Below are 12,060 nucleotides of genomic sequence, written 5' to 3'. Positions count from 1 at the left end.
AAGCTTCTTAACACAGGTCTTGAAATAGCGGAGAAGATCCTGATAGAGTCCAATAGTCTGCCAATCTTCTTCTATAAGCAAAGCATCATCTTCGAGGCACCGCGGTAAAAGTCTCTGCCTGGCTCCCTTTCTCCTCGGCTTTGATATTTCGTAATATATATCCGAAATAACGGCTTTAATATAAGAGTGTAGCTTGATTGTACAGCTTATTATATAGAATTAGAAGAGCTATCGGGTATTATTATTAACAATAATATCGAGTAAACCAGGCCAGCACTTCTCTCTGTTCTGTCTTTAAGCTTCCCGAAGTATCTCGGTGACTCTGTTAGAGCGGTTTATCCAGACTATTAGGTTATAAAGTTTTCCGACTGAGCCGCGCTTTAACTATATATTATGCGTTTCAGTATCGATCTTATCCTCAATTGCGCTGCTTGTATTATCTTTCCTAAGAAGCATCGCCTTAGCTACCAAATAGATAATATAACTAAAGCAGTAAATTCTCTGTGCTATTGGGCAGGCCCACTGGAAGCCATATGCTAGGCATTCTATTGCTGTGTTATTATTCGAGGTATTATTAAGGGTAGAGTAACCAATCTTATCCCGGCAGAGCTTAAAAGCCTCGAGAATATTCTAGATACTTTTAGTAATATTCGTATCTATATGGCGATCTGTGAGATTGGGTAGTCTAAGTATAATCTTTTGTAGCTGGAAATTCCAATTAAGGAAAAATATAACAATACCAAATAGCAGATATCAGTTACAGGAAGTCTATCTATTAAATACAATATAGATAGCGCTGGGACTTTAGTGCAGGGTCTTGATGATATGGAGACGGAAGAAGTGGTATTCCTCTATAACCCAGTATCGGATTATATTATAAGAAAGGTAAGTGTTAATTGTGCTGATTATTGGGTTGAGATAGTTAAGTATATTACAAAAAGTCTTATTCTCAGCTACTCTGAATGATTAATTAGTCTGCATAATCTACCTTATAAGCTTCCGTTGAAATATATCTTTATCGAACTGCTTTTTTAAGCTATTGCAGAACTGGAAGTCTGCAATTGTTGTCTCGCCTGTTTTATAAGAAAGTATCTGCCGGATGCTTCTCTTCCTCCCCTGTTGTGGTTGGGTCTTTCTGCTGTATATATTATGCTGATTGCCAAGATGGGTTTTAATATTAGCAGTTGCTAATATAAGATAAGCAGTAATCTTTGGGTCTTTTTTCCGGACACACTCGAAGCAAACCCATCGGTGCCTGTCTTATTCTTAACTTCCTGGAGGTTGTAGCCATACCGCCAAATCCATGACTTAGGCCGCTTACGTCTCTTAGATATCGTGAGGTTAGGGAAATAATATTAAGGGAAGATGTCCCAGTCACCGGACGGTCGGGGATAAATTAAGCTGCCTGAGAGGCTTGATAATGCTGGTAAAGAGGCGTTTAAGAGTGTCCTGGGCTCAGAGAAAGTATATTCAATTTGGCCGGGAGACGATGCGGCCACTTCGACAGACGCCAGGAAGATGGATTATTCTGACATCTTGCCAGTATAGTATTGTAGATATTAAATATAAAAAGGGGCCGGGAAATCAATATTTTCCTAAACCGTACTATATTTACTTTTACGAGAACGGCTGGGGTCCGTTATTTTATTATTGTCATTTTATTGCAGTGCTTTTAATATAATGATTATTATATAGGGTAGGGTATTAATAAAATAATTGATAATAATAGCTATTAATTATTAACTTTTATTTTAATTATTATTAATGAAAGATACGCCACTCTATTCTTAAGACGGTATTGCCACGATTCCCTTATCTATACACCGGAATTCCTGCGAGGCCGCTTTACAGTAATCTAAAAGCCTTGAATACTATTCGCATAGAGAAGATATATGATAGTACTATATCCCCTCTTAGCGAGTTCCTAAGTCTTCTCGCCTACAGCTATATACTCCACCGAGTTGAAGGGCCTATATATTATTTCTACTGGAGTAAGGATAGTAAAGTGTTTTTATAGGATGGGAACTTATATTTATCTATAAATAGTTTTATAGTCTTTCTTAAGAGGCATTAAGACAAGCTACTCTTTAATACTAGCGGCTTATATACAAGTAGGAACTAGCTAATCCTGATCTCGGTGCTATTTAAGATAGGCTATTAATAATAACAACTGGCTATTTTTTTATAGCTAATCTGACTAATAGGCTAGCAGATATATATCTAGAACTCTTTATAAGGGTATATATATCTCCAGTTAATAGGTTGCTAAAGGCTTAGAGTTAATATACCAGTACTTGAGATTCCAAAGCAGCATAAATATACCTTCATATATATAATATACTTCTAAAAGTACTCATAATTCTATATCAATTGAATAGTAGGCAAGGAGCCCAAATTTTAGAGTTGCTAACAATCAAATACTGCAATACACCTTCACGTCAGCGAGGTATTGGGATATACAGGATGAAAATGTTTTTATTCATTCACCACCATAAAGCTCGCCTTATAATAAACAAAAAGTTTCAAGTTGCACGGTTTTTCTTACCGCCAGTTGCATTACTTATGTATCGATACCTCGTTTATATACGGCCTGTCGCCTACACTATTTAGAACCTCTTCCCTCAGTCAAAGCCAAAGTCCGATTCCAATCTTGGAGCCATCATCGGTGGTGCGGTTGGAGGTTTTGTGGCGCTTTTGATCCTGGTATTACTGATCTTCTGGTATATTCGAAGGTCCAAGAAGAGATCAAAGAACAATACTCCGGGAACGAGGATCCGGCAAAGGCTAACGAGGTGAGCGGAGTCTCTGCCCGTTATGAAATGACAGGATCTCCTGTCAGTCATGAAATGAGCGGAGATCCTGTCTATTATGAAATGAGCGGCGACACTTCCCGTCGTTAAGGTTAGTAAAGTAAGCTACAGGACTACTTGTTAGTTAAGAAAACTAGGCAGTTATCTGTGCTAAAAACTAAATAAAGCAATCTTGCCGGCTTTGAACCGCCCTCTCCCATTCGTGGGCTACTTAGCAAGGAATATAGAAAATATAGAAACTACTAATCTCCTCGTTCATATCAAATGGCAAACAACATGAAACCAGCCATCGAGCAACCGTCAAGTCTTACATATACCACGCCCCATGCAGGAGCTCGTGCCGAGATCCTGTCTGGCACAGGCTTTGGAGTTCTAATCGCCCTCGCAAATCTCTACGAGAACTCAATTCGAGCCGTTGAGCAGTATAGGAATGTGTTGAACAGAAGGCATATCCTGGGGTATCACGTGCGGGTCAAGGGCCTTAAGATTGCTTGTGGATACAGTAAATCCTTCAGGGGCAGAGACACTTTCCCAGAGACACATAACACGAATACACTGATGTTGCGTCAATGGACCGAACACACGTACTGTCGACAAATGAGCGCAACTATGACATGACTCCGAGTACCAAGGATCGGACCAGCTACACTGCATATACACGTGGACCACATATAAGTGGCCCATCTCTATTATATCCACTTTGCTGGCGTTCTTCCATCTTGATCTGCTGATCTAGATTCTTCTGATCTAATAGATCCTGTGCATCTTGTATGCTAAGGGATCCGCCAAGCTGTACACGTGTTCTTTTTGCCCTCCGGCGCTTACTTATTGCCTCATTTGCTGTACGAAGTAATGAGACCTCTGCACGTAAAAGAGCTACCTCATGCATAGTGGATGTTGCCTCCTTTGTAAATTGATCCATAGCAGCCAGCATTGAGGTTGGAGAGCTATTTTGATGAGCAGAGATACGAGACTTTATATGCTCTGAATGTGAGCTAGCTTCGCATGCATTCTATGGTGTCTTTATGACCCAAGGTTGCCTGATCTCAGGGAGGTCTGCTGGAGGTGTTGGTGTGCGTAGGTGAACATCAAGCTTTGAGAGAACCCTCTGTGGGCCATATGGCACAAGACCAGCTCCTGTAAAGCCCCCTTTAATATTTTTCTCAGTCATAGAGATAAAGAAGGCTGTACGAAAGGAGCAGAGGAATTCAAGCTTGCTAATATGCGTAATATGCATACGTATTAGATTCTCAATCTGACGACCATACGCCTGCTTAAGTGGGCCAAAACAGCCAACATCTAATGGCTGAAGAAGGTGGGATGAATGCGGAGGCATACATAGTGTGATAATCTTATGCTGCTTGCAATAGAGCTCAAATCCTGTTGAATGATAGCTCTCATGACCATCAAGAATCAAGAGGCGATATGTGCCCTTTGTACGAGCTGCTTTATGATTGTTAAAGTGTTCAATCCATTGTAGACCAATCTCGTTAGTAGTCTAGCCATTGTCTGTTGTTGCAATACGCCAATCAGCTGGAAGATCGCATTCTTGATACCAATTGGCAAGATGGTATTGTGCAGTAAGAATGATAATGGAGGCATAGCCCAACCGTACGCATTGACGCCTTGAATTAGTTGACTATTCCCGGTTACCAGGTTGAGCTAATTTAGCTCTCATACGGCCGTCAGATGTTATGACCACTATGCCTGCGAAGATCATGCCTATTATAAAGCCAGTCTCGTCGAAGTTATAGCTGTCGTCATCAAGGATCCCGTATTTGGCCTTTATATTCTGCACAAGAGCAAACCATTCGCTGATGAGTTTTGGATCTTTGCATTTAGCCCTCTGATAGTCGTATTTGCAAGACTAACGTGTACAGAGCTCTGGCTGGCGTTTGACAAATCTATATGCCCAGAGTTTGCCGACAGGTGGCGCGTCGCGTACGCGTAGTAGATGGTTGGCCATTTCTTCAACACCACGCAATCTAAGAGGAAATGATCGCGTTGCTAGTTCAAGTACATATTGAATAATAGCCTGCTCTTCTGATTCCGTAAGATTCGTTGAATTGGGTCTGGTATCGCGTCTAGCAGTACGACCGTCGCGTCGATCACGGATTGTCGTAGCAGGTACATCGTAGATCTTAGCTGCAGCTCGAACATTAAGATTCTTATCGTTTTTGATAGGTTCAAGGGCTAAAATAACCCTAGATTCATTTGAAGACTAAGGCATTTTGTATTGTGGAGGAATTTGTTTTAGAAGGAATGTGTACGCGTTGTGATGGAACGTGCGCGACTCGGTGATAACATACGTTAAGCTATTATACTTTAATATTATACTTTAAGTAAGTAATTAATATTTTAATAAAGAAATTAGTAATAGTTGATTTAATAAGGTATCTCTAATACTACCTCATCCTTCCCAGGGTTTTATAACACAGTGCTCTAAGAGCAAGCTAAAGTAAGCCGAGAGAGTCGTCAGCCTCTGCATTTGCCTTCAGCAGTCTTCTCACATAGAGGAAGCCACCTATATAGTAAGCCAGCTCCAGCATCGTAGTACAAGTCCCGCTGAGCCAGACTCTTGCGTTGACATCAGCTCCTCTGCTGATCAGATACCGGACATCTTCATCGGTCGCGTAGGGTGGTCGAAGAGTGTACCTCAGCGGTGTGTGTCCCTCCCGGTCTGGAACATCCACGGCCGTACCTTCGTCTATTGGACCTTTTCGATAAGCTTGGGGTACACGGCAAAGGCTTTTTTGAAGAAGCTCCAAGAAAAGCCAGAGACTGCCCTAAACGCGCTACTAAGTGTCTTCATCTGGAGAGCAATGGCGACGATGGCTTTGAGACACGCCCATCGAGCGGGATCCCACTCATTGGTGTCCGCGGGGTATTGGTCCTGGAGGGAGGATAGCAGGGAGTCTCGTTCGAACAGCGGGACTATGGGATTGACCTCGTCACAGAAGAATTCCACGAGGAGGGGAACTTCGGGTTTGGCAAACTTTGGGATGACCAGTCTTGCCCAGCATGTGGTTGATTAATCCGATATCGTTCGCTGTAAGTCTGCTACCCTTTCCTCGGTAAGCTGCCAGACAGAGATCTCGTTAGGGATTGGCCTTGCGGTTCGGTTAGGGCTGATGGCTGACGGGGTTGATGAGTTGTATTGGGAGAAAGGAACGTGATTCGACTCAAGCTGATGTTCCTCGCTGACGGTGTCTTCGTCGCAAGGTACGTGATATTTGCGGGACGCTCGGTGCCAGGCCTACCAGAGGATGCGCTAATTCAAGCAGAATCGCGCTCGGCTATAGAGCAGCCTGAAGTGTGGTGTAAGTAGACCCAGATTAGTCTCACCTGAAGGTGTTCTCACTCGACCCCAGTTCTCGTTCCGTATCCACGAAATGACACCTTTGTTGGCCGTGAAGCTATGCTCGAGAAGCTGCAGCAACAACCCATCAAGTCTAGGCCATGTCTGCATAAGACGACCTCCCCTCCCCCTGCAAAACAGATACCAGACATGAATGGCATCCGTTCCTTCTTACCCGGCACGGAAACCCTTCCGCCGGGTGCGCTGACCCGGCCTCGACAAGCCACGCCCTGTGCCCCCCAACCTGGCTCAGATCCCACCCCCCTCGCGGGACATTGCCACTCTCCCCATCGACCTCGGCATAGCAGTCCTCAAAGTCAAACTAGCGCACCATACACGCCAACGTCGCCTTGATCTCCCTCATCACCGGGTCCTGGCCGATGTACAGCCGCGTCCCGTGCTCGAAGGGCCGCCACCCCGCTCTAGGGGGAGCCACCCCGCTCTAGGGGGAAACAGCTCGTGGAGGAACTCGTCCCGGCGCGCCCAGTAGCGCGGGTTGCGGCGGATGGCCCAGTGGACGTTCTGCACGCCGAAGCCGGCGGTGGGGTACTCGTTGCCCGCGGCGTCGCGGAGGATGAGCTGGGTTGAATGCCTGCCCACGGTTTACTTGAAGTGCTTACATTCTCTACAGGTGGGCATTCTATATCAGACTTCCCTTCGGCGCGGTGATCCTGCCAGCTGCCGTTTTTATCCTTCCGCCGTCAGACTCCAAGGCGGGGCCCCTTTACGTGCTCGTCTCGCACACATCGACTTCATTGGGGGCGTCTTGATGCTTGGAGCCACAAGTACCCTCGCCATGGCCATTATCATTGGTGGCTTGGTGAACTCGGCTGCCGAGATTGCCCTGTTCAGCGCTTCGGGCGCTCTGTACCTTGCTCTCGGTTGTTAACAAGCATTCAGCCTTAGTGCCGCTGCGCGCGCACCAGCGTTTGCGTGTACCGACTACAAGGTGCAAGCAAGGGCCCTAGATCGGATGGCCAACATCCCGGTGCGGCTTCCCGGCGATCATATTGTTGATATGTGATATATTCCGGGTGATTTCGGATGGCCTGGTATTACTAAAGATCAGTCATATTATTACAGCCGCCCTTGGAGGAGGATCTTATTGTCAGAAGCAGACCTGGCGGTTGGGCTCTGTTCCCGCTGTACTATGGTAGGAATAGTGGATGGGATGAAGGGTTACAATCCCGCTAAAGAAGGCAAGGATCTCCAGGAGCATTGACCTTGGTCAGCGGAGATTGCTTAAACTCAGAAAGCGTCAACCAGTTGGGGGTGAGATCCAGCCCTGCGGCAAGGGTGCCCTCGGCTCTCGCTCCCGATTGGGTTGCTTCGTGACCTGTGGCTGGCTGACAGCTTCCATTGTGATTTGGCGGCCTGACGTGGCGTTGTAAGCGACGACTGAAGGAGAGCTGAAGGGCGGGACGGGGTCCCAGGCGATATGGGCATAAATTTGATCCCAAACATTGCGATATGACTTTAAGCATGAAAGTTGAAGTTAAAACATCTCGGGTGCCCGACGATGGCCTGGGATTGTCATGTTGCGGCGACTTTGCCATCCCTCTGACCAAGCAGCGGCAATAAACACGACTCTACTCAGGACTACGAAATATCGGACGAGCCGGGAAATATGTCGACCGCCAACAAGTCGTTGGACCAGTACATAGGGGAAACGGTCCCCCATTCGTTCAATGTTGGATTCGTGATTTTGAGCTACGCCATCAGCACGCTCGGCGCCGGCTCGACCCTCGAACTGATCCGCCGGCGAACCTCCCTCAAGGGAACGTATAATCTGTGAGGTTTCTCTTTGTCTCCGTCACTCTCATCTCAAACAGGAATCCGGCTAACCGTCTTATCCTGTAGTCTCTTGCTCGGGGGCGCGGCGATATCGATGCAAGGGATTGCAATATGGTCCATGGTTAGACCTCGCCACCACGTCAGGACTCCTAGGAAGCCTTTCCAGCTGATCAACCTCGCAGCACTTCATCGCAAACCGGGCGATTACCCTGTTGAATGGAGAGCCGGATCTGCAAATTGTCTACTCGGCTCGCACCACTGTTGCGTCGTTTTTCGTACCAATCGTCGTTCTGCTCCTTGCGTTTCTCGCCGTCAATATCAACGAAGACGTCCGATGGTGGCGCGTCTGTCTGGCGGGCTTGCTCTCAGGCAGTGCCATCTGCGGCATGCATTACCTAGGCGATGCGTCCATCAGCAACTACCACTGCAGTTACAACATCGCCAACGTCGTCGGCGCGGCCGTCATTGCCCCTTCGGCTAGCACAGCAGCTCTGTCTCTCTTCTTCGTCTTCGCGAACGCCTGGACCGACTCGACCCTGAGGAGAATTGGTTGCGCCTTCATCCTCGCCGGCGCCGTGTCTGGAATGCACTGGTGTGCGGCCTTGGGGACGAGATATATGTTACGATATGTGCACATTTCCACTGATGGCGAGACTTCGAGGAATACTACGGTCATAGCAGTCATCTGCCTGGTCAGTTGACGAAACCATGTAGTCATCAGAGTTCCTTTTTTGCTAACACACTACTAGTCCATTGTCGCATCTTGTATCATGATCACCACCGCCATTTGTACCGCGCGGACGAGGAAACGATATGCTGCAAAGGCACAGCAGATCGTCTTGGCGGCTGCAGTGTTCGACGATCAGGGTAGGATCCTAGTCAACCCAGATGGCCTACTGCCCAGCCAGACGATCACGGAGGTGTTTCCGCAAAAGTCAGTGGACGACATCTTCAGCACGGCCCATCCCCTATTCCACTGGATGTACAGGGCGTCCCGAAACTGGTCAAACGTCACGACCCTGCTCGACTGGATGAAGGCGCACCTGGACTACCTCCCCCATGGTGGCAGGCGTGGCATGGGGTCCATCAAACTAGTCCAGGAGAACGGCCAACTCGTCGAAAATTACGACATGAAATTTCGCGAGCTGTTCTGTATTGCTGCGTCCACGCTGTCGGCCCGGATGGGCGAGGATATCGCCAACGCCGGAGCGCTCTGGGACGAGATTTTCGCCACAGGCACTAGCAGCAAACCACGGCCACTCACCCAACCTTGGCCAACGACCGACGAGATAGCTAACCCTAATGGCCCGGATGCCTGTGTGAGGTCGAAGGCTGAAGGGACCCAAGACCAAGACGTTCTGCTCGAGACAGGGTTGAGGCCGAGCCAAGACCTGAGCGGCCGAGGGTCTCTCCTATTCTTGGTGCGGCATGTCAGTGCATCCCATGAGATGGCCAGACTTGAAGCTTCCGGGTTCCGGTTCGCCGAGCCGCGCCGTGTTGTCGACATCATCCGATCGAGCATGCAGATCAGGACACAGCGGCTGGAGGGAAAACTGCTCGACATGGCCACCTACACGGAGAGCACGGCCACAGTCGAGCCGGGAGTCCATCTTGGCGTGTTTGCTCTCCGCGCCCGGGTGGACAGATTTGGATTCGACGTCTTGGTTAATAGAAACTCGCGGAACACCCTCCCGACAGTTATGCTACCTGTGAAGAAGCTTCAGCAGTGGCACCACGACTTTCTCCTAGACCTCGATGGCCAGCCCGTGCCCACGCTCCTTCGACGGCTGGAGCTTATGAACGACCCCCAGCCCCTCAAGGCCCAATTCGCTGCCCAGCTGCGAGGGGCCATCTCTGCCCTGGGGAACGAGATCAATAGCCACGTGTGCGAAGAGGCGTCACTTTCGGCTAGGGTCGTCCAGATACCGTGCCGGCCGCTGGACGGCTCCTCATCGGGCCCAAACACTTGCCCGCTCATCACCCTGCAGGTCATCCTCAATATCAACGCCACTGTGCACGGCCGGTCCTGGACATTTGTGCCCCTACAGTTCTTTAAGGTGCGTCAGCTGGTGTATGAAAACTCGCCGCACCATGCCGTGTTCGGCCGCGCCCTGCACCGTGAGATGTCCGCCATTCTGTCGTCCCTACCGCCTGTGTCGGTGGAGAGATCAGGTATCGACGCCATGTCCCACCACAGCTCGTCAACTCTTGCCCTATGCAACAGTAGCTCCAGCGGCAGCAAGCCTGACGATGAGCTCGGCATAACTGAGAACTCCTGCAGTGGTTGTGGACAGACAAGGCAGCCCAAACCTCCACCATTCCCATATCAACATGCTGGATCCCAGCCGTCCTTAACGTCACCGACTCAGCCGTCGTTTGGAGGGATCATGGTGTCGCAGGAGGTAGTAGTGGATGTGCGGGACGCCAACCAGGAGAACACAACATCCCCCACGGTGCTGTCGGCGTCCCGCCCGAGTTCAGCCGGAAGAAGCAAGCGCACAGCGGCGGCGATCCCGAAGCGCGGCGTCTTGGCATTGGAGACCCGTAGGGATTCTAGGTGGTCAAAGTCAGACCGGTCAATCGAGATGGAACACGTTTCCCGCCCCATGTTTGCCAAGTCGGTTGCGTTCCAGGGGGACGGATGGAATGTGGAGGCGTCTGGGAGCGAGGAGGAGACAACGTTCCTGGATGAGCTTTTCGCGACGTGCGTCAAGAGGCGGCCTTAAATAACCGTATTCTTCTGCAATTGATATACGGGCCTAACTACTTTACTACCCGGGCCGCACCTTATACGGGCTGTATGGGGGGCCCGTTAACCCTGACTAAGACAGGCCGTCAGCCCTCGAAAGGCGGCGAGAGCACATACACGCTCACTGTCTAGAGTCATCATCCCTTACTAAGACGACTTCTTCTACCACTAATCTGATAACCTTCTCATCACGACTTTAACGAATCACTATAATATACCCCTATAGCTTTTTTATTTTTATTTTTAGAGATATCTAACTATATATATATCTAGGCGCAAGCGAACTTTATGAAAGCTGTAATACTTTGATGATATTCCTAGATGAAATAGACACTAAGACCAGATCGGAAGTTTGAGTCTAGGAGATCCTGCGTTCTAAAGTTTGCAACCACCATGTCCGATATGACTATAACACCAGCCCATTCTGTCGTTTTGTCAGCTACATAACAGGGGGAATAGCCCCCACAGCCCCCTGCCATGCGGTTTCCTGTCATGCAGCTCCCTGCAATACTGCGTCCTCTTCACCCTACCGCCTTGCGAAGGAGTTTTGGACTACCTCTCATCCTGCCAACGGCTGGCCATCTACAGCGGTTGGTTGAAAGTCTCCGGGATGCATCGATCCGTCACCTTATTTCTTCGACTTTAGAGATGGGGACCTTTGCAATGTGAAACCTAGCTTTTCCGCACGCCTCGTCGCTCATCCTGTGCAATGCCAAGTCAACGGTGATGGGACCCTGACGCATGGCTGGACACCGCTCTGCTAGGCCTCAACCGGGGGGCATGAGTCGATCGTTTGACTCCTCTTCGACTCTGGAGAGGTTGACATCGAGTCGAGGGATAGGATAGGCCTGACACCGTTATCACAGGCTTCAGCTAGGGGCTACGGGTCGACTGTCAAGCTTCTTTTAGACTCGGGAAAAGTCGAGATCGATTCGAGGGATATTTATAGCCAGACACCATTATCGCACGCCACAGCCAGGGGCCACCAGGAGATCGTCAGGCATCTTTTGGACTCAGGAAAGGTGGAAATCGATTCAAGGGACGATGGAGGGGGAATTGGATAGAGGCGGCTCCCATTGTAACGAGCTGGGTGAAAGCCTCGAGCTTATCGTCTGGTACTGAGAGTCTGTGTTGTTCGCAGATTGGAGGACTCTGAGGCGGCACTGTGATCAGGATGCCTTCATGGTCCGTCCCTGGGTGCAGTGAGTCCATGATGTCCGCCGTTGCGAATGGGATGTTGGAGAACGTCAGGTCGAGGACGTGGCCACTTGCGTATGTTGCTGCTCCGACCTCTCCGATGTAGGCGGGCCGGTGTGTTGCCGCCCATTTTGCTATGTTGTTTCCTTGGT

At 49.0% G+C, this 12,060-nt stretch overlaps 3 protein-coding genes across 3 annotated transcripts; all 3 read left to right on the top strand.

The window, feature by feature from the left end:
* Nucleotides 1-2,319: 2,319 nt before the first annotated feature.
* Nucleotides 2,320-2,610, top strand: BGZ61DRAFT_374245 (uncharacterized protein; the record flags this gene model as incomplete). Its single annotated transcript, XM_046242318.1, has 1 exon — nucleotides 2,320-2,610. A coding segment is annotated over one exon (291 nt), but the record flags the coding sequence as incomplete, so codon positions are not given.
* Nucleotides 2,611-7,795: 5,185 nt separating this feature from the next.
* BGZ61DRAFT_374224 (uncharacterized protein) lies at nucleotides 7,796-10,112 on the top strand (the record flags this gene model as incomplete). The annotated part of the gene is made up of 5 exons (XM_046242317.1): nucleotides 7,796-7,959; nucleotides 8,029-8,083; nucleotides 8,145-8,654; nucleotides 8,712-9,279; nucleotides 9,334-10,112. Coding segments are annotated over 5 exons (2,076 nt in total), but the record flags the coding sequence as incomplete, so codon positions are not given.
* A 1,396-nt stretch (nucleotides 10,113-11,508) lies between these two features.
* Nucleotides 11,509-11,754, top strand: BGZ61DRAFT_292810 (ankyrin repeat-containing domain protein; the record flags this gene model as incomplete). Its single annotated transcript, XM_046238590.1, has 1 exon — nucleotides 11,509-11,754. A coding segment is annotated over one exon (246 nt), but the record flags the coding sequence as incomplete, so codon positions are not given.
* Nucleotides 11,755-12,060: the final 306 nt, after the last annotated feature.

The sequence above is a fragment of the Ilyonectria robusta genome, assembly GCF_021365365.1.
Source record: "Ilyonectria robusta strain PMI_751 chromosome Unknown BGZ61scaffold_69, whole genome shotgun sequence".
Classification (NCBI taxonomy): domain Eukaryota; kingdom Fungi; phylum Ascomycota; class Sordariomycetes; order Hypocreales; family Nectriaceae; genus Ilyonectria; species Ilyonectria robusta.
Note: the sequence above shows the minus strand (reverse complement) of the source record. Positions and strands in the feature narration are given on the sequence as shown.